Source organism: Gobius niger (assembly GCF_951799975.1).
Source record: "Gobius niger genome assembly, chromosome: 6".
Classification (NCBI taxonomy): Eukaryota; Metazoa; Chordata; class Actinopteri; order Gobiiformes; family Gobiidae; genus Gobius; species Gobius niger.
In genome coordinates this window covers 40,369,718-40,393,227 of record NC_136857.1, presented here as the reverse complement: position 1 = coordinate 40,393,227, position 23,510 = coordinate 40,369,718, and the positions used below count along the sequence as shown (strand labels likewise).

The 23,510-nt window shown below is 51.8% G+C and overlaps 1 protein-coding gene across 1 annotated transcript in view; it reads left to right on the top strand.

The window, feature by feature from the left end:
- mast2 (microtubule associated serine/threonine kinase 2) overlaps positions 1-23,510 on the top strand; it is a gene marked incomplete at its 3' end in the record, with an annotated part of 78,805 nt that overhangs the window by 53,045 nt on the left and 2,250 nt on the right. Inside the window, exons 21-28 of the mRNA XM_079559066.1 lie at positions 3,461-3,612; positions 14,465-14,730; positions 14,819-15,349; positions 18,479-18,693; positions 18,906-19,028; positions 19,148-19,284; positions 19,363-19,535; positions 19,610-19,842. Coding sequence (XP_079415192.1) covers positions 3,461-3,612; positions 14,465-14,730; positions 14,819-15,349; positions 18,479-18,693; positions 18,906-19,028; positions 19,148-19,284; positions 19,363-19,535; positions 19,610-19,842 — 1,830 coding nt within the window. The remainder of the gene's footprint in view (positions 1-3,460; positions 3,613-14,464; positions 14,731-14,818; positions 15,350-18,478; positions 18,694-18,905; positions 19,029-19,147; positions 19,285-19,362; positions 19,536-19,609; positions 19,843-23,510) is intronic.

Sequence of the window (23,510 nt, the reverse complement as noted above, 5' to 3'; positions counted from 1 at the left end):
CAGGTCTCACTGTCGTTACCCACGTGGGCGTTGAAGTCCCCCAGCAGAACAATGGAGTCCCCAGTCGGAGCACCATCTAGTACCCCTCCCAGGGACTCCAAGAAGGCCGGGTACTCTGCACCGATGTTGGGCCCGTAGGCCGAGACAACGGTGAGAGACCTGTCCCCGACCCGAAGAACTCTGTTCTCCTCCTCCATTGTCGATGCGGCTGCTCGTAGTTGTGGCCGTAAGGTCTCTGGTGCCTGTCGCGGCGGCAATCCCCGAACCCGGTGGTGGCGCCCGGAAGTAAGGGATGCCGTCAAGCTGAAGAAGGAGTCCTACCTGGCCTTGTTGGCTTGTGGGACTCCTGAGGCAGCTGAGAGGTACCGGCAGGCCAAGCGTGCTGCAGCTCGTGCGGTCGCAGAGGCAAAAACTCGGGTCTGGGAGGAGTTCGGGGAGGCCATGGAGGAAGACTATCGGTCGGCCTCGAAGAGATTCTGGCAAACCATCCGGCGCCTCAGGAGGGGGAAGCAGTGCTTCACCAACACTGTGTACAGTGCGGGTGGGGGGCTGCTGACCTCGACTGGGGATGTCGTCGGGCGGTGGAAGGAGTACTTCGAGGACCTCCTCAATCCTGTCGTCACGTCTTCCAATGAGGAAGCAGAGGCTGAGGACTCGGGGGTGGGCTCGCCCATCACCGGGGCTGAAGTCACCAAGGTGGTGAGAAAGCTCCTTGGTGGCTCCGGGGGTGGATGAGATTCGCCCTGAGTACCTTAAGTCTCTGGATGTTGTAGGACTGTCTTGGCTGACACGTCTCTGCAACATCGCGTGGCGGTCGGGGACAGTGCCCCTGGATTGGCAGACCGGGGTGGTGGTCCCTCTCTTTAAGAAGGGGGATCGGAGGGTGTGTTCTAATTACAGAGGAATCACCCTCCTTAGCCTCCCCGGTAAGGTCTACTCCAGGGTGCTGGAGAGGAGGATCCGGCCGATAGTTGAACCTCGGATCCAGGAGGAACAATGCGGTTTTCGTCCTGGTCGTGGCACACTGGACCAACTCTATACCCTTCATCGGGTACTCGAGGGTTCGTGGGAGTTCGCCCAACCAGTCCACATGTGTTTTGTGGATCTGGAGAAAGCGTTCGACCGCGTCCCTCGTGGTGCCCTGTGGGGGGTGCTCCGGGAGTATGGGGTCCGGGGCCCTCATGGTGCCCTGTGGGGGGTGCTCCGGGAGTATGGGGTCCGGGGCCCTCTGCTAAGGGCTGTCCGTTCCCTGTATGACCGCAGCAGGAGCTTGGTTCATTGCCGGCAGTAAGTCAGACCTGTTCCCGGTGCGTGTTGGTCTCCGCCAGGGCTGCCCTTTGTCACCGGTTCTGTTCATTGCTTTTATGGACAGAATTTCTAGGCGCAGCCAGGGGCTGGAGGGGCCGGAGGGGCCGGAGGGTGTCCGGTTTGGGAGCCTCGGAGTCTCATCTCTGCTGTTTGCGGACGATGTTGTTCTGATGGCTTCAACGAACCAGGACCTCCAGCACGCACTGGGGCGGTTTGCAGCCGAGTGTGTAGCGGCCGGGATGAGGATCAGCACCTCCAAATCCGAGACCATGGTTCTCCACCGGAAAAAGGTGGCTTCCCCTCTTCGGGTCGGTGGGGAGTCCTTGCCTCAAGTGGAGGAGTTCAAGTATCTCGGGGTCTTGTTCACGAGTGAGGGACGGATGGAGCGTGAGATGGACAGACGGATCGGTGCGGCGTCAGCAGTGATGCGGTCGCTGTATCGGTCTGTCGTGGTGAAGAGGGAGCTGAGTCGGGGCAAAGCTCTCGATTTACCGATCGATCTACGTTCCCACCCTCACCTATGGTCATGAGATTTGGGTCATGACCGAAAGGACAAGATCGTGAATACAAGCGGCCGAAATGAGTTTCCTTCGCAGGGTGGCTGGGCGCACCCTCCGAGATCGGGTGAGGAGCTCAGTTACCCGGGAGGAGCTCGGAGTAGAGTCGCTGCTCCTTCACGTCGAAAGGAGCAGCTGAGGTGGCTCGGGCATCTGTTCCGGATGCCTCCTGGTCGCCTCCCGCGGGAGGTGTTCCAGGCATGTCCTAGTGGGACAAGGCCTCGTGGACCCAGGACACGGTGGTGGGACTATGTCTCCGAGCTGGCCTGGTGTCGCCTCGGGGTCCCCCCAGAACAGCTGGAGGAGGTGTGTGTGGATCGGGAAGTTTGGGCATCTCTGCTGAGACTGCTGCCCCCGCGACCCGGCCCCGGATAAAGCGGAAGAAAATGGATGGATGGATGGACAGTAGTTTTACTCGAGTACAGTAGTTTTACTCGAGTACAGTAGTTTTACTCGAGTACTTGTCTCCTCAGGTGCACTCGAGTACAGTAGTTTTACTCGAGTACTCGTCTCCTCAGGTGTACTCGAGTAAAGTAGTTTTACTCGAGTAATTGTCTCCTCAGGTGTACTCGAGTACAGTAGTTTTACTCGAGTACAGTAGTTTTACTCGAGCACTTGTCTCCTCAGGTGTACTCGAGTACAGTAGTTTTACTCAAGTACAGTAGTTTTACTCGAGTACTTGTCTCCTCAGGTGTACTCGAGTACAGTAGTTTTTTTCGAGTACTTGTCTCCTCAGGTGTACTCGAGTACAGTAGTTTTACTCGAGTACTTGTCTCCTCAGGTGTACTCGAGTACAGCAGTTTTACTCGAGTTTTGTCTCCTCAGGTATACTCGAGTACAGTAGTTTTACTCGAGTACAGTAGTTTTACTCGAGTACTTGTCTCCTCAGGTGTACTCGAGTACAGTAGTTTTACTCGAGTACTTGTCTCCTCAGGTATACTCGAGTACAGTAGTTTTACTCGAGTACTTGTCTCCTCAGGTGTACTCGAGTACAGTAGTTTTACTCGAGTACTTGTCTCCTCAGGTGTACTCGAGTACAGTAGTTTTACTCGAGTACAGTAGTTTTACTCGAGTACTTGTCTCCTCAGGTGTACTCGAGTACAGCAGTTTTACTCGAGTACTTGTCTCCTCAGGTGTACTCGAGTACAGTAGTTTTACTCGAGTACTTGTCTCCTCAGGTATACTCGAGTACAGTAGTTTTACTCGAGTACTTGTCTCCTCAGGTGTACTCGAGTACAATAGTTTTACTCGAGTATTTGTCTCCTCAGTTGTATTCGAGTACAGTAGTTTTACTCGAGTACTTGTCTCCTCAGGTGTACTCGAGTACAGCAGTTTTACTCGAGTACAGTAGTTTTACTCGAGTACTTGTCTCATCAGGTGTACTCGAGTACAGTAGTTTTACTCGAGTACTTGTCTCATCAGGTGTACTCGAGTACAGTAGTTTTACTCGAGTACTTGTCTCCTCAGGTGCACTCGAGTACAGTAGTTTTACTCGAGTACAGTAGTTTTACTCGAGTACTTGTCTCATCAGGTGTACTCGAGTACAGTAGTTTTACTCGAGTACAGTAGTTTTACTCGAGTACTTGTCTCCTCAGGTGTACTCGAGTATGGAGCGCCTCTCTCTGGCCGAGGAGAAGCGAGCGCCTCCGCTGTCGAAGCGCAGTCTGAGTGAAGACCCGGAACGCGGAGCCACCGTGAGCGGACTGAGGGCCCGGGACCGCAGCTGGCTCCTGGGGTCCCCAGAGATGTGAGTACCACAGAGAGGACCACACACTAACCCTAACCACACAGAGAGGACCACACACTAACCCTAACCACAGGGAGAGGACCACACAGAGAGGACCACACACTAACCATAACCACAGGGAGAGGACCACACACTAACCATAACCACAGGGAGAGGACCACACACTAACCATAACCACAGGGAGAGGACCACACACTAACCATAACCACAGGGAGAGGACCACACAGAGAGGACCACACACTAACCATAACCACACAGAGAGGACCACACACTAACCATAACCACACAGAGAGGACCACACACTTACCCTAACCACAGGGAGAGGACCACACACTAACCCTAACCACAAGGAGAGGACCACACACTAACCATAACCACAGGGAGAGGACCACACACTAACCATAACCACACAGAGAGGACCACACACTAACCCTAACCACAGGGAGAGGACCACACACTAACCCTAACCACACAGAGAGGACCACACACTAACCCTAACCACACAGAGAGGACCACACACTAACCCTAACCACAGGGAGAGGACCACACACTAACTAACCACAGGGAGAGGACCACACACTAACCATAACCACAGGGAGAGGACCACACACTAACCCTAACCACAGGGAGAGGACCACACACTAACCCTAACCACACAGAGAGGACCACACACTCACCCTAACCACACAGAGAGGACCACACACTAACCATAACCACACAGAGAGGACCACACACTAACCCTAACCACACAGAGAGGACCACACACTAACCCTAACCACACAGAGAGGACCACACACTCACCCTAACCACACAGAGAGGACCACACACTAACCCTAACCACACAGAGAGGACCACACACTAACCCTAACCACACAGAGAGGACCACACACTAACCATAACCACAGGGAGAGGACCACACACTAACCATAACCACACAGAGAGGACCACACACTAACCATAACCACACAGAGAGGACCACACACTTACCCTAACCACACAGAGAGGACCACACACTAACCCTAACCACAGGGAGAGGACCACACACTAACCCTAACCACAGGGAGAGGACCACACACTAACCCTAACCACAGGGAGAGGACCACACACTTACCCTAACCACACAGAGAGGACCACACACTAACCCTAACCACAGGGAGAGGACCACACACTAACCCTAACCACAGAGAGAGGACCACACACTAACCATAACCACAGGGAGAGGACCACACACTAACTATAACCACACAGAGAGGACCACACACTAACCATAACCACACAGAGAGGACCACACACTAACTATAACCACACAGAGAGGACCACACACTAACCATAACCACAGGGAGAGGACCACACTCTAACCCTAACCACACAGAGAGGACCACACACTAACCATAACCACAGGGAGAGGACCACACACTCACCCTATCCACAGGGAGAGGACCACACACTAACCATAACCACAGGGAGAGGACCACACACTCACCCTAACCACAGGGAGAGGACCACACACTAACCATAACCACAGGGAGAGGACCACACACTAACCATAACCACAGGGAGAGGAGCACACACTCACCCTAACCACAGGGAGAGGACCACACACTAACCTTAACCACAGGGAGAGGACCACACACTCACCCTAACCACAGGGAGAGGACAACACACTAACCATAACCACAGGGAGAGGACCACACACTCACCCTAACCACAGGGAGAGGACCACACACTAACCTTAACCACAGGGAGAGGACCACACACTAACCATAACCACAGGGAGAGGACCACACACTCACCCTAACCACAGGGAGAGGACCACACACTAACCTTAACCACAGGGAGAGGACCACACACTCACCATAACCACAGGGAGAGGACCACACACTAACCCTAACCACACAGAGAGGACCACACACTAGCCATAACCACAGGGAGAGGACCACACACTAACCATAACCACACAGAGAGGACCACACACTAACCATAACCACACAGAGAGGACCACACACTAGCCATAACCACAGGGAGAGGACCACACACTAACCATAACCACAGGGAGAGGACCACACACTAACCATAACCACACAGAGAGGACCACACACTAGCCATAACCACAGGGAGAGGACCACACACTAACCATAACCACACAGAGAGGACCACACACTAGCCATAACCACAGGGAGAGGACCACACACTAACCATAACCACACAGAGAGGACCACACACTAACCATAACCACACAGAGAGGACCACACACTAACCCTAACCACAGGGAGAGGACCACACACTAACCATAACCACACAGAGAGGACCACACACTCACCATAACCACACAGAGAGGACCACACACTAACCATAACCACAGGGAGAGGACCACACACTAACCATAACCACAGGGAGAGGACCACACACTAACCCTAACCACACAGAGAGGACCACACACTAACCATAACCACACAGAGAGGACCACACACTAACCCTAACCACACAGAGAGGACCACACACTAACCATAACCACACAGAGAGGACCACACACTAACCATAACCACAGAGAGGACCACACACTAACCATAACCACACAGAGAGGACCACACACTAACCCTAACCACACAGAGAGGACCACACACTCACCCTAACCACACAGAGAGGACCACACACTAACCCTAACCACAGGGAGAGGACCACACACTAACCATAACCACACAGAGAGGACCACACACTAACCATAACCACAGGGAGAGGACCACACACTAACCCTAACCACAGGGAGAGGACCATACACTAACCATAACCACAGGGAGAGGACCACACACTAACCCTAACCACACAGAGAGGACCACACACTAACCATAACCACAGAGAGGACCACACACTAACCATAACCACACAGAAAGGACCACACACTAACCCTAACCACACAGAGAGGACCACACACTAACCATAACCACAGAGAGAGGACCACACACTAACCATAACCACACAGAGAGGACCACACACTAACCCTAACCACACAGAGAGGACCACATACTAACCATAACCACACAGAGAGGACCACACACTAACCATAACCACACAGAGAGGACCACACACTAACCATAACCACACAGAGAGGACCACATACTAACCATAACCACACAGAGAGGACCACACACTAACCCTAACCACAGGGAGAGGACCACAAACTAACCATAACCACAGGGAGAGGACCACACACTAACCCTAACCACACAGAGAGGACCACACACTCACCCTAACCACACAGAGAGGACCACACACTAACCCTAACCACACAGAGAGGACCACATACTAACCATAACCACACAGAGAGGACCACACACTAACCCTACCCACAGGGAGAGGACCACACACTCACCCTAACCACAGGGAGAGTACCACACACTAACCATAACCACACAGAGAGGACCACACACTCACCCTAACCACAGGGAGAGTACCACACACTAACCATAACCACACAGAGAGGACCACACACTAACCATAACCACACAGAGAGGACCACATACTAACCATAACCACACAGAGAGGACCACATACTAACCATAACCACACAGAGAGGACCACATACTAACCATAACCACACAGAGAGGACCACACACTAACCATAACCACAGGGAGAGGACCACACACTAACCATAACCACAGGGAGAGGACCACACACTAACCATAACCACAGGGAGAGGACCACACACTAACCATAACCACACAGAGAGGACCACACACTAACCATAACCACACAGAGAGGACCACACACTAACCATAACCACACAGAGAGGACCACACACTAACCATAACCACACAGAGAGGACCACACACTAACCATAACCACACAGAGAGGACCACACACTAACCATAACCACACAGAGAGGACCACACACTAACCATAACCACACAGAGAGGACCACACACTAACCATAACCACACAGAGAGGACCACACACTAACCATAACCACACAGAGAGGACCACACACTAACCATAACCACACAGAGAGGACCACACACTAACCATAACCACAGGGAGAGGACCACACACTAACCCTAACCACAGGGAGAGGACCACACACTAACCATAACCACAGGGAGAGGACCACACACTAACCCTAACCACAGGGAGAGGACCACACACTAACCATAACCACACAGAGGACCACACACTAACCCTAACCACAGGGAGAGGACCACACACTAACCATAACCACAGGGAGAGGACCACACACTAACCATAACCACACAGAGAGGACCACACACTAACCATAACCACAGGGAGAGGACCACACACTAACCCTAACCACAGGGAGAGGACCACACACTAACCCTAACCACAGGGAGAGGACCACACACTAACCATAACCACACAGAGAGGACCACACACTAACCCTAACCACAGGGAGAGGACCACACACTAACATTGACCACAGGGAGAGGACCACACACTAACCCTAACCACAGGGAGAGGACCACACACTAACCATAACCACACAGAGAGGACCACACACTAACCATCCCCACAGGGAGAGGACCACACACTAACCCTAACCACAGGGAGAGGACCACACACTAACCCTAACCACACAGAGAGGACCACACACTAACCATAACCACACAGAGAGGACCACACACTAACCATAACCACACAGAGAGGACCACACACTCACCCTAACCACACAGAGAGGACCACACACTAACCATAACCACAGGGAGAGGACCACACACTAACCATAACCACACAGAGAGGACCACACACTAACCATAACCACACAGAGAGGACCACACACTAACCATAACCACACAGAGAGGACCACACACTAACCATAACCACAGGGAGAGGACCACACACTAACCTTAACCACAGGGAGAGGACCACACACTAACCATAACCACAGGGAGAGGACCACACACTAACCCTAACCACACAGAGAGGACCACACACTAACCCTAACCACAGGGAGAGGACCACACACTAACCCTAACCACAGGAAGAGGACCACACACTAACCATAACCACACAGAGAGGACCACACACTAACCCTAACCACAGGGAGAGGACCACACCCTAACCATAACCACAGAGAGAGGACCACACACTAACCCTAACCACAGGGAGAGGACCACACACTAACCATAACCACACAGAGAGGACCACACACTCACCATAACCACAGGGAGAGGACCACACACTAACCATAACCACAGAGAGAGGACCACACACTCACCATAACCACACAGAGAGGACCACACACTAACCATAACCACAGAGAGAGGACCACACACTAACCATAACCACACAGAGAGGACCACACATTAACCATAACCACACAGAGAGGACCACACACTAACCCTAACCACACAGAGAGGACCACACACTAACCATAACCACACAGAGAGGACCACACACTAACCATAACCACAGGGAGAGGACCACACACTAACCCTAACCACAGGGAGAGGACCACACACTAACCCTAACCACAGAGAGAGGACCACACACTAACCCTAACCACAGGGAGAGGACCACACACTAACCCTAACCACAGGGAGAGGACCACACCCTAACCATAACCACAGGGAGAGGACCACACACTAACCATAACCACAGGAAGAGGACCACACACTAACCATAACCACAGGGAGAGGACCACACACTAACCATAACCACAGGGAGAGGACCACACACTAACCATAACCACAGGGAGAGGACCACACACTAACCCTAACCACAGGGAGAGGACCACACACTAACCATAACCACAGAGAGAGGACCACACACTAACCATAACCACAGAGAGGACCACACTCTAACCATAACCACAGAGAGGACCACACACTAACCCTAACCACACAGAGAGGACCACACACTAACCATAACCACAGGGAGAGGACCACACACTAACCCTAACCACAGAGAGGACCACACACTAACCATAACCACAGGGAGAGGACCACACACTAACCCTAACCACAGGGAGAGGACCACACACTAACCCTAACCACACAGAGAGGACCACACACTAACCATAACCACACAGAGAGGACCACACACTAACCTTAACCACAGGGAGAGGACCACACACTAACCCTAACCACACAGAGAGGACCACACACTAACCATAACCACAGGGAGAGGACCACACACTAACCCTAACCACACAGAGAGGACCACACACTAACCATAACCACACAGAGAGGACCACACACTAACCTTAACCACAGGGAGAGGACCACACACTAACCATAACCACAGGGAGAGGACCACACACTAACCATAACCACAGGGAGAGGACCACACACTAACCATAACCACAGGGAGAGGACCACACACTAACCATAACCACACAGAGAGGACCACACACTAACCTTAACCACAGGGAGAGGACCACACACTAACCATAACCACAGGGAGAGGACCACACACTAACCTTAACCACAGGGAGAGGACCACACACTAACCATAACCACAGGGAGAGGACCACACACTAACCATAACCACAGGGAGAGGACCACACACTAACCATAACCACACAGAGAGGACCACACACTAACCTTAACCACAGGGAGAGGACCACACACTAACCATAACCACAGGGAGAGGACCACACACTAACCATAACCACAGGGAGAGGACCACACACTAACCATAACCACACAGAGAGGACCACACACTAACCATAACCACACAGAGAGGACCACACACTAACCTTAACCACAGAGAGAGGACCACACTCTAACCATAACCACAGGGAGAGGACCACACACTAACCATAACCACACAGAGAGGACCACACACTAACCCTAACCACAGGGAGAGGACCACACACTAACCCTAACCACAGGGAGAGGACCACACACTAACCATAACCACACAGAGAGGACCACACACTAACCCTAACCACAGGGAGAGGACCACACACTAACCCTAACCACAGGGAGAGGACCACACACTAACCATAACCACAGGGAGAGGACCACACACTAACCATAACCACACAGAGAGGACCACACACTAACCATAACCACACAGAGAGGACCACACACTAACCATAACCACAGGGAGAGGACCACACACTCACCCTAACCACAGGGAGAGGACCACACACTAACTCTAACCACAGGGAGAGGACCACACACTAACCATAACCACACAGAGAGGACCACACACTAACTCTAACCACAGGGAGAGGACCACACACTAACTCTAACCACAGGGAGAGGACCACACACTAACCATAACCACACAGAGAGGACCACACACTAACCCTAACCACACAGAGAGGACCACACACTAACTCTAACCACAGGGAGAGGACCACACACTAACCCTAACCACAGGGAGAGGACCACACACTAACCCTAACCACAGGGAGAGGACCACACACTAACCATAACCACAGGGAGAGGACCACACACTAACCATAACCACAGGGAGAGGACCACACACTAACCATAACCACAGGGAGAGGACCACACACTAACCCTAACCACAGAGAGAGGACCACACACTAACCCTAACCACAGGGAGAGGACCACACACTAACCCTAACCACAGAGAGAGGACCACACACTAACCATAACCACACGGAGAGGACCACACACTAACCATAACCACAGGGAGAGGACCACACACTAACCCTAACCACAGAGAGAGGACCACACACTAACCATAACCACACAGAGAGGACCACACACTAACCATAACCACAGGGAGAGGACCACACACTAACCATAACCACAGGGAGAGGACCACACACTAACCCTAACCACAGGGAGAGGACCACACACTAACCCTAACCACAGAGAGAGGACCACACACTAACCCTAACCACACAGAGAGGACCACACACTAACCATATCCACAGGGAGAGGACCACACACTAACCATAACCACACAGAGAGGACCACACACTAACCCTAACCACAGGGAGAGGACCACACACTAACCATAACCACACAGAGAGGACCACACACTAACCATAACCACACAGAGAGGACCACACACTAACCTTAACCACAGAGAGAGGACCACACACTAACCATAACCACACAGAGAGGACCACACACTAACCATAACCACAGGGAGAGGACCACACACTAACCCTAACCACAGGGAGAGGACCACACACTAACCATAACCACACAGAGAGGACCACACACTAACCATAACCACAGGGAGAGGACCACACACTAACCATATCCACAGGGAGAGGACCACACACTAACCATAACCACACAGAGAGGACCACACACTAACCCTAACCACAGGGAGAGGACCACACACTAACCATAACCACACAGAGAGGACCACACACTAACCATAACCACACAGAGAGGACCACACACTAACCTTAACCACACAGAGAGGACCACACACTAACCATAACCACACAGAGAGGACCACACACTAACCATAACCACAGGGAGAGGACCACACACTAACCATAACCACACAGAGAGGACCACACACTAACCATAACCACACAGAGAGGACCACACACTAACCATAACCACAGGGAGAGGACCACACACTAACCATAACCACACAGAGAGGACCACACACTAACCATAACCACACAGAGAGGACCACACACTAACCATAACCACACAGAGAGGACCACACACTAACCATAACCACACAGAGAGGACCACACACTAACCATAACCACACAGAGAGGACCACACACTAACCATAACCACACAGAGAGGACCACACACTAACCATAACCACACAGAGAGGACCACACACTAACCATAACCACAGGGAGAGGACCACACACTAACCATATCCACAGGGAGAGGACCACACACTAACCATAACCACACAGAGAGGACCACACACTAACCCTAACCACAGGGAGAGGACCACACACTAACCATAACCACACAGAGAGGACCACACACTAACCATAACCACACAGAGAGGACCACACACTAACCTTAACCACACAGAGAGGACCACACACTAACCATAACCACACAGAGAGGACCACACACTAACCATAACCACAGGGAGAGGACCACACACTAACCATAACCACACAGAGAGGACCACACACTAACCATAACCACACAGAGAGGACCACACACTAACCATAACCACAGGGAGAGGACCACACACTAACCATAACCACACAGAGAGGACCACACACTAACCCTAACCACAGGGAGAGGACCACACACTAACCATAACCACACAGAGAGGACCACACACTAACCTTAACCACAGAGAGAGGACCACACACTAACCCTAACCACACAGAGAGGACCACACACTAACCCTAACCACACAGAGAGGACCACACACTAACCCTAACCACAGGGAGAGGACCACACACTAACCATAACCACAGAGAGAGGACCACACACTAACCCTAACCACACAGAGAGGACCACACACTAACCATAACCACACAGAGAGGACCACACACTAACCCTAACCACAGGGAGAGGACCACACACTAACCATAACCACAGGGAGAGGACCACACACTAACCTTAACCACAGGGAGAGGACCACACACTAACCATAACCACACAGAGAGGACCACACACTAACCATAACCACAGGGAGAGGACCACACACTAACCTTAACCACAGGGAGAGGACCACACACTCACCATAACCACAGGGAGAGGACCACACACTAACCCTAACCACAGGGAGAGGACCACACACTAACCCTAACCACAGGGAGAGGACCACACACTAACCATAACCATAGGGAGAGGACCACACACTAACCCTAACCACAGGGAGAGGACCACACACTAACCCTAACCACAGGGAGAGGACCACACACTAACCATAACCACAGGGAGAGGACCACACACTAACCATCCCCACAGGGAGAGGACCACACACTAACCATAACCACACAGAGAGGACCACACACTAACCCTAACCACAGGGAGAGGACCACACACTAACCTTAACCACAGGGAGAGGACCACACACTAACCTTAACCACAGGGAGAGGACCACACACTAACCTTAACCACAGGGAGAGGACCACACACTAACCCTAACCACAGGGAGAGGACCACACACTAACCTTAACCACAGGGAGAGGACCACACACTAACCCTAACCACAGAGAGGACCACACTCTAACCATAACCACAGAGAGAGGACCACACACTAACCATAACCACAGGGAGAGGACCACACACTAACCATAACCACACAGAGAGGACCACACACTAACCATAACCACAGGGAGAGGACCACACACTAACCATAACCACAGGGAGAGGACCACACAGAGAGGACCACACACTAACCCTACCCACAGGGAGAGGACCACACACTAACCATAACCACAGGGAGAGGACCACACACTAACCCTACCCACAGGGAGAGGACCACACACTAACCATAACCACAGGGAGAGGACCACACACTAACCCTACCCACAGGGAGAGGACCACACACTAACCATAACCACAGGGAGAGGACCACACACTAACCCTACCCACAGGGAGAGGACCACACACTAACCATAACCACACAGAGAGGACCACACACTAACCTTAACCACAGGGAGAGGACCACACACTAACCTTAACCACACAGAGAGGACCACACACTAACCCTAACCACAGGGAGAGGACCACACACTAACCATAACCACAGGGAGAGGACCACACACTAACCATAACCACACAGAGAGGACCACACACTAACCCTAACCACAGGGAGAGGACCACACACTAACCCTAACCACACAGAGAGGACCACACACTAACCTTAACCACAGGGAGAGGACCACACACTAACCTTAACCACAGGGAGAGGACCACACACTAACCATCCCCACAGAGATGACCTCCATGTCTCTGTCCTCAGCCTGAGGAAGCGTCTCTCCGTCTCTGACTCCTCCCACACGGAGAGCGACTCGTCTCCCCCGCTGACCGTGCGGCGCCGCTGCACCTCCGCCATCATCGACATGCCCCGCCTCCACCTGCAGGACCACCCCGAAGACCACCCCGACCGCCCTGAGGAGGACGGAGGGAGGGGCTTCCTGAAGAGCCAGAGGTCTGAGGAGGGGGCGCCGGTGCAGAGGCAGCTGAGCCTGGACGAGTCTCCAGTCGCTCCTCGCTGCAGCAGCACTCGTGAGTACCTCTGTGGTGGGTTTTCTAAAGGAACACCAGGGGTTTGAAGGACTGAGATAAATGTGTTTGATTTGTTTGTTTTTCACAGCGACCGACTCGAAAACAGCCTCGTCTCCGTTCACTGACCACAGCTCTGCTCCTAAACCGTCTGCAACCTCTGACCCCGCCCCCAGAGCCTCTGACCCCGCCCTCAGAGCCTCTGACCCCGCCCCCAGAGCCTCTGACCCCGCCCCCAGAGCCTCTGACCCCGCCCTCAGTGCCTCTGACCCCGCCCCCAGAGCCTCTGACCCCGCCCCCAGAGGCTCTGACCCCGCCCCCTCCCCAGACCCGAGCTCCACACCCTTGAGTGACGAGGCTGCAGTGGGCGTCGGACAGAAACCTCAGACTGAGCTCACCACCAAACCCGCCCCCAAACCCGCATCTGACCCAAAGACCACCCCTAAGCCCACTGACCACGCCCCCTGCCCGCGGGCCACCTCCGACCTGGCAGCACGGCGGGCACGGCACAGACTGATGTCGGGAGACTCGGATAAAGCCCAGACCCAGACGTCGCCACGATCCTTCAGCAAAGTCATAAAGTCGGCTTCAGCAAATACTCTGTCCCTCATGATCCCCACAGGTGAGCACAGAATCCCCCCGACAACACTCACACCCTCATGATCCCCACAGGTGAGCACGGAATCCCCCCGACAACACTCACACCCTCATGATCCCCACAGGTGAGCACAGAATCCCCCTGTTACAACCCAGCTCAGCTAAGAGGAAGGGGAAGTAACAAAACCAAGATGTGAAATGGTAAAACTAAAGTTATAATTTATTTAAAAAGGAATGCAAAGGTGAATTGAACAAAGGTTTCAAAAAGGGTTCCAAAACAAAGTTCAAACTAATAACCAAACAAAGTACAAAAAGCAAAACCAGTCTCTTAACTAAGTCACAAGGACTACGAGCACACATTCAAAGACAGAGCAAAGTGGCTGCTGTTCACATCAGATCCCAGCAGCCCTGAATGGCAGGTTGGCAGGTCCTTTAAGGGTGTGGCCGTTCAGGTGGGAGCCCAGGGTTGGCCTGACTCTGGGGCGGCGCACCAATCACAGGCCAGGGGAGCACTAGGACCATTATCCACTCAGGAACCAGGCTCAGAGACAGTCCACCAATGGCTGTCGAGGACTTCCACAGTCACATTTAAATACAAACAAGCAAGGGTTCAGCACACATGATGACACCACAAAAGGGGTATGGCCAAAATGGAGGAGCTGGTGGCCTAGGGCCATGTTTGTAAAAAAAAATGATGCAAGAATAAACATAGCCATACTTACATCCAAACAAGTCATCGCACTTACAACTGTAAACCCAGACTAAGGCAAAATTATTAAGCACCATCAGCACTTCTGCAAAACACACAAAGGGCAGAAACAAAAGGAACACGAGCAGAAAAGGACTGAGCTAAATGGTGTTAATCGAAACTAACTAGACTGGACAGGAGACTAAGATCAGAGCACAGCTAAACTAACCAGGCGCTACAATTCTACCAACCTGAAATTTTGAGCCACATTGGAAACCTCTGAGTCCTCTGAGCTGACTACAGCTCTTGTTATGAGGCAATATGACAATGCAGGGCACAGGTTTGGGGCTGTGCTGGTAAGATTCCATACACAGACTGCTTTTGGATCTCGGACTAGACATCCTGCTGGATACAGGGCGGGCTTGGGACCTTTCACCAGCAGAGCAGGATATCACACACTGGGTATCTGAAAAAGGCGGAAAAGAAAGACAGTCAGGAATTACATTGACAGAGTGCTGATCAGATGCTTTGCCAAAAGGGGGTACCAAGTTATCAGACAAAGGGGACTCAAAATTGGAGTCAGACTTTTGGATGGTGCCAGTGGCTAAGGACTTTGGCTCGGACTGAATCATGCCAGCACCATTGGTTTGGGATGCAGAGCGTTCTGCTTTTTGCTTCAGGGAAGGACAGTTGTCAATGAGGTGTCCAGACTTATGGCAGTAGAAACATTTTCTTTGGTTTCTTGGTCTGTTGGGCTTCAAAGACACAGAAGGAACAGATTTTAAGCAGCTTTCAGGCGGAATGTCAAAACAGTCATGTTGATGAGCTAACACAAACGCATCAGCCAACATGGCAGCATCAAAAAGGGTTTGGACCTTTTTCTCATTTAGATATACTGAAACACAATCAGGCAAACATTGTTTGAAGTCCTCCAACAAAATCCGCTCTCAGAGCACCTTAAAATCAGTAGCCTTAGCAGAAGTGCACCATTTATCAAACACATTCACCTTCTCTTGAGCAAACTGGGTGTAACTATGGCTCAGAACTTTTGAGTGTTGTCTGAATTTTTGCCTGTAGGCTTCAGGAACCAATTGGTAGCCATTCAAAACAGCAGCTTTCACAGTGTCGTAGCACAAGCTTTGGTCAAGTGGTAAAGCGGCAACAATGGCCTGAGCTTTGCCAACAAGTTTGGTCTGTAACAAAATGGACCAAACATCACAGGGCCATTTTAAAGCCACTGCGATGCGTTCAAAAACAGTAAAATATGAGTTAATCTCAGTTTCTTGACAGGCGGGAAGAAGAGAAATGCAGTTACTCACGTCAAAAGGTTCTGCAGACTGGGAGGTGGAAGGCAGGTCAGACCCAAAACCGGAGCAAGGGCCTTTTAACAAGGGGGTCTGAGACTCCAGCTCAAGCTTCCTGAGCTTTATGGCCGTCTTAGCCTCAATCTCAAGCCTTCTCATTTCCAGCTCAAGCTGAACCATGCGCACTCTCTCCCGTTCGTCAGCCTCCATTTTGAGACGGGCCAGGCGCATTTTGAGCCGAGCCCCGTCCCACGGAGAACCTGAGGGCTGGTGATGAGGAAGAGTGTTCGAAGGGTTAGGTCGCCCATCTTCCCCCACAGCATTCACAAGCACACGCTCATGCACACTAGGCCCTTCAACCTCAGCCACAGACAAGGCCAAGGGACTACCACCTTCCACCACCTGGCCTGAGATCACAGACGCCATTTTAGAAAAAATATCCAATCAAAACTCACCTACCACAATCCAATTACAATGATATTACAACTTTAGTTGGGATAGGGTATAATTATCCCGGACGAGCCCCCATTTGTTACGACCCAGCTCAGCTAAGAGGAAGGGGAAGTAACAAAACCAAGATGTGAAATGGTAAAACTAAAGTTATAATTTATTTTAAAAAGGAATGCAAAGGTGAATTGAACAAAGGTTTCAAAAGGGGTTCCAAAACAAAGTTCAAACTAATAACCAAACAAAGTACAAAAAGCAAAACCAGTCTCTTAACTAAGTCACAAGGACTACGAGTGTCTTTACAACACATTCAAAGACAGAGCAAAGTGGCTGCTGTTCACATCAGATCCCAGCAGCCCTGAATGGCAGGTTGGCAGGTCCTTTAAGGGTGTGGCCGTTCAGGTGGGAGCCCAGGGTTGGCCTGACTCTGGGGCGGCGCACCAATCACAGGCCAAGGAAGCAGTAGGACCATTATCCACTCAGGAACCAGGCTCAGAGACAGTCCACCAATGGCTGTCGAGGACTTCCACAGTCACATTTAAATACAAACAAGCACATGATGACACCACAAAAGGGGTATGGCCAAAATGGAGGAGCTGGTGGCCTAGGGCCGTAACACCCCCCGACAACACTCACCTCCACACCCTCATGATCCCACAGGTGAGCACAGAGTCCTACTTTTACTGCAGTAATTAGTGTGTACTTTTTCCTGCAGATCCTCACGGAGCGTCCCCATTGGCCAGCCCCATGTCTCCTCACTCGCTCTCGTCCAATCCGTCGTCTCGAGACTCCTCCCCGAGCCGGGACCTGTCGCCGGCGGTAACGGCCCTGACCATCCACCGCTCGGGCAAGAAGTACGGCTTCACCCTGAGGGCCATACGGGTCTACATGGGAGACAGCGACGTGTTCTCCGTGCACCACGTGGTCTGGGTGAGTCACACGGTCCGGGTCACACGGTCCGGGTCACACGGTCCGGGTCACATGGTCTGGGTCACGTGGTCTGGGTCACGTGGTCCGAGTCACAGAGGTGAATGAGGAGCAGAGTCCGGGTGGTCAGAGGGATGAGGGCTGCTGACACCATTCAACACATTCTAACTTCAGACGTGTGCCTGAACATGTCTGACTGTGTCTCTGACCCGCAGCACGTGGAGGAGGGAGGCCCCGCCCACAGCGCCGGCCTGAGGGAGGGTGACCTCATCACACACGTGAACGGCGAGGCGGTGCACGGCCTGGTGCACACCGAGGTGGTGCAGCTGATCCTCAAGGTACAGACGCCTCACTCCCATCCCTGAAGATCCTCATGATACGATGTATATGTGTGATGTATACATGTGATATATGTGATATATACATATATATATATGTGATATTTACCGTGTCTCAGAGCGGAGCCAGAGTCTCCATCGCCGCCACGCCCTTCGAGAACACGTCCATCCGAGTCGGACCAGCGCGAAAGACCAGCCACAAAACCAAGATGGCCCGACGGAGCAAGAAGAGGAGCAGCAAGGAGGGAGCGGACAGGTACGAGCGCCTCGACACGCCTGAACACACCTGAACACACCTGAACACGCCTCAACATGTGTCTGTGTGTGTCTGCAGTAAGCGGAAGTCGTCGTTGTTCCGCCGCATCACGAAGCAGGCGTCGCTGCTGCACACGAGCCGCAGCCTGACGTCTCTGAGCCGCTCGCTGTCGTCAGGAGAGAGCGGCCCCGCCTCCCCCACACACCTGTCCCCGCCCACACACCTGTCCCCGCCCACACAGGCCCACTCAGGTATGTCCCGCCTCCAGGAAGCTGAGGATCAGGAGGGTGAAGGTCATAACAAACATGTGCCCTCCCGTCCACAGGGGGCTCCCCTCAGAGCAGCCCGTCGTCCTCGGTCCCCAACTCTCCTGCCGGGGGCCACATTCGGCCCTCGAGCCTGGTGGGTTTGGGGCATAAGCTTCAGCGTCAGTATCGTTCACCGAGGAGGAAGTCGGCGGGAAACATCCCTCTGTCGCCGCTGGCTCGCACGCCGTCCCCGCCCCCTCCGCCGGCGTCGCCTCAGCGCTCGCCATCACCACTGTCCGCCATCGCCCCGGTGAGAGCAGCCGCACAGCACCTCAAACCAGAACCATACCTTAAACCATACCTTAAACAGTACCTTAAACCAGAACCACACCTTAAACAGTGCCTCAAACCAGAACCATACCTTAAACAGTACCTTAAACCAGAACCACACCTTAAACAGTGCCTCAAGCCAGAACCATACCTTAAACAGTACCTCAAACCAGAACCATACCTTAAACAGTGCCTCAAACCAGAACCATACCTTAAACAGTACCTCAAACCAGAACCATACCTTAAACAGTCCCTCAAACCAGAACCATACCTTAAACAGTGCCTCAAACCAGAACCAAACCTTAAACAGTCCCTCAAACCAGAACCATACCTTAAACAGTCCCTCAAACCAGAACCAAACCTTAAACAGTACCTCAAACCAGAACCATACCTTAAACAGTCCCTCAAACCAGAACCATACCTTAAACAGTACCTCAAACCAGAACCATACCTTAAACAGTCCCTCAAACCAGAACCATACCTTAAACAGTGCTTTATACCATACCTTAAACAGTGCCTTAAACCAGAACCATACCTTAAACAGTGCTTTATACCATACCTTAAACAGCACCTCAAACCAGAACCATACCTTAAACAGCACCTCAAACCAGAACCATACCTTAAACAGTACCTTAAACCATACCTTAAACAGCACCTCAAACCAGAACCATACCTTAAACAGTGCCTCAAACCATACCTTAAACAGCACCTAAAACCAGAGCCATACCTTAAACAGCACCTAAAACCAGAGCCATACCTTAAACAGTGCCTCAAACCAGAACCATACCTTAAACAGCACCTAAAACCAGAGCCATACCTTAAACAGTGCCTCAAACCAGAACCATACCTTAAACAGTGGCTTAAACCATACCTTATACCATACCTTAAACCGTACCTCAAGCCAGAGCCATACCTTAAACAGTGCCTTATACCGTACGTAGCAGTATGTTTATGTTTATAGATTGCCGTAGTTTGTTGATGAAACCTTTGTCTCCTGGTGAAGACGTTGTAAATAACTATACATAAATAAACTCCAGCTCTTCTCTGAGCCCCTGGTGTTTCTCTAGTTTCTCATGTTCCTTTTTCCTGATGTTGAAGTCTTGGTGTTGCTATGTCGACCACAGCGGCTCCTCTGCTCTTTGTCACCACCACAATGTCCGGTTGGTTCATCACCTTCTGTCCGTCTGGATCTGGACGTCCCACAGGATCTTGGCTCGGTCGTTCTCCACCACCTTTGGAGGTGTTTCCCACTTTGACCTTGGGGTTTCCAGCCCAGACTCTGCACAGATGTTCCTGTACACTATACCGGCCACTTGGTTATGGCTCCATGTAAGCTTTCCCTGCAGCATCTTACACCTGCAGTTATGTTCTTACACCTGCAGTTATGTTCTTACACCTGCAGTTATGTTCTTACACCTGCAGTTATGTTCTTACACCTGCAGTTATGTTCTTACACCTGCAGTTATGTTCTTACACCTGCAGTTATGTTCTTACACCTGCAGTTATGTTCTTACACCTGCAGTTATGTTCTTACACCTGCAGTTATGTTCTCACACCTGCAGTTATGTTCTTACACCTGCAGTTATGTTCTTACACCTGCAGTTATGTTCTTACACCTGCAGTTATGTTCTTACACCTGCAGTTATGTTCTTACACCTGGGCTCTTGTCTGGTGTGGTAGATCTGGGCCTCTATTGCTCTGGTGCTCGAGGCTCCTGTGCAGCCATGATGAGCCTCTGTGCTGTCCTTTAGTCCTGCTCTGTCCAGCCATTGGTAGGATTTCTGAATATCCGCCACTTCAGTTATGTTTGGGTGGTACCTGCCGTGTAGGGGCCACTTCAGTTATGTTTGGGTGGTACCTGCCGTGTAGGGGCCACTTCAGTTATGTTTCGGTGGTACATGCCGTGTAGGGGCTTGTCCTCCCATGACGGGACCTCCAGCACCTCATCTTCTGTTCCCCATTGTCTGAGACATTCACTGAGCACGTCATCTGTCGGAGCCTTGTCCTTGATGTACTTATGGATCTTGGATGTTTCATCCTGGATAGTGGCTCTTACACTCACTAGTCCTCGGCCTCCTTCCTTACGGCGAGCGTACAGTCTCAGGGTGCTGGATTTGGGGTGGACCCTCCTTCCTTACGGCGAGCGTACAGTCTCAGGGTGCTGGATTTGGGGTGAACCCTCCGTGCATGGTTAGGAGCTTTCACGTCTTAACATCTGTGGTCTGTATCTCATCCTTTGGCAGCTTATTATTCCTGCAGTATCTGATTACTGGCAGGGCGTAGGGACTTGTTCTTGCCATTGAGCTGCTTCTTAGGACCTGCCTTACTCGTTGGAGGTATTTGGCCGTAGCCGCTTTCCTTGTCACCTCTTCGAGGTTGCCATTTGCTTGTGGGATTCCGAGGTACTTGTAACTGTCCTCAATGTCTGCTATTGTTCCTTCTGGGAGTGAGACCTTCTGTGTGGACGACCTTCCCTCTCTTAGTCACCATCCGACTACACTTCTCTAGTCCGAATGACATCCCAATGTCTGCACTGTATATCCGGGTGGATCAGTGAGTCGATGTCTCGCTCATTCTTAGCTACAGCTTGATGTCATCCATGTAGAGGAGGTGACTGATGGTGGCCCCGTTCCTGAGTCGGTATCCATAGCCAGTCATGTTGATTGTTTGGCTGAGGGGGTTCAGACCTATGCAGAACAGCAGTGGGGACAGGGCGTCTCCTTGGAATATGCCACATTTGATGGAGACTTGTGCAAGTGACTTGCCATTGGCTTCAAGGGTGGTTTTCCACAACCTCATCGAGTTTGCAATGAAGGCTCTTAGAGTCCTGTTGATGTTGTAGAGCTCCAGGCATTCAATGATCCAAGTATGTGGCATTGAGTCGTAGGCTTTCTTGTAATCAATCCAGGCAGTGCTCAGGTTAGTGTGTCGGGTTCTGCAGTCTCGAGCGACTGTTCTGTCTACCAGGAGCTGGTGTTTGGCACCTCTGGTATCTTTACCGATTCCCTTCTGAGCTGTGCTCATGTATTGATCCATGTGCTTACTTATCTGAGCCGCTATGGTGCCGGACATGAGCTTCCACGTTGTGGAGAGGCAGGTTATTGGCCGATAGTTGGATGGGACTGTGCCCTTTGAGGGATCCTTCAGGATCAGGATTGTGCGCCCTTCGGTTAACCATTCAGGGTGATTCCCATCCCTCAGCAGCTGGTTCATTTGTGCTGCCAAGCGCTCATGGAGCCGTGAGTTTCTTAAGCCAGTAGGCGTGTATCATGTCTCTGTGGTCCTCTCTGTGGTCCTCTCTGTGGTCCTCTCTGTGGTCCTCTCTGTGGTCCTCTCTTGGTGGGTCTGCTCTGTTATTGTTACCCTGCCACTGAGCGTACACTTTCGCTGGTTGAGTTGCGAACAGACGATTTACTCGTCTGGCTTCGTTGTCTCTCGTGTACCTCTTTAGGCGACTGGCCAAGGCTTGGAGCCTTTGTTTGGCAGTTTCCAATGCTTCAGGTATGGGCATCTGGCTGTACCTTTTGGGTATTTGCTTTTTCATTGCACCTTTCAAGGCCTCTGTCAATTGACTCACTTCCCTCCGTGCTGCCTTGATGTTTTCCTCCAGCCTTCTTTTCCATGGTGGGTATTTCATCTCATGGTTGC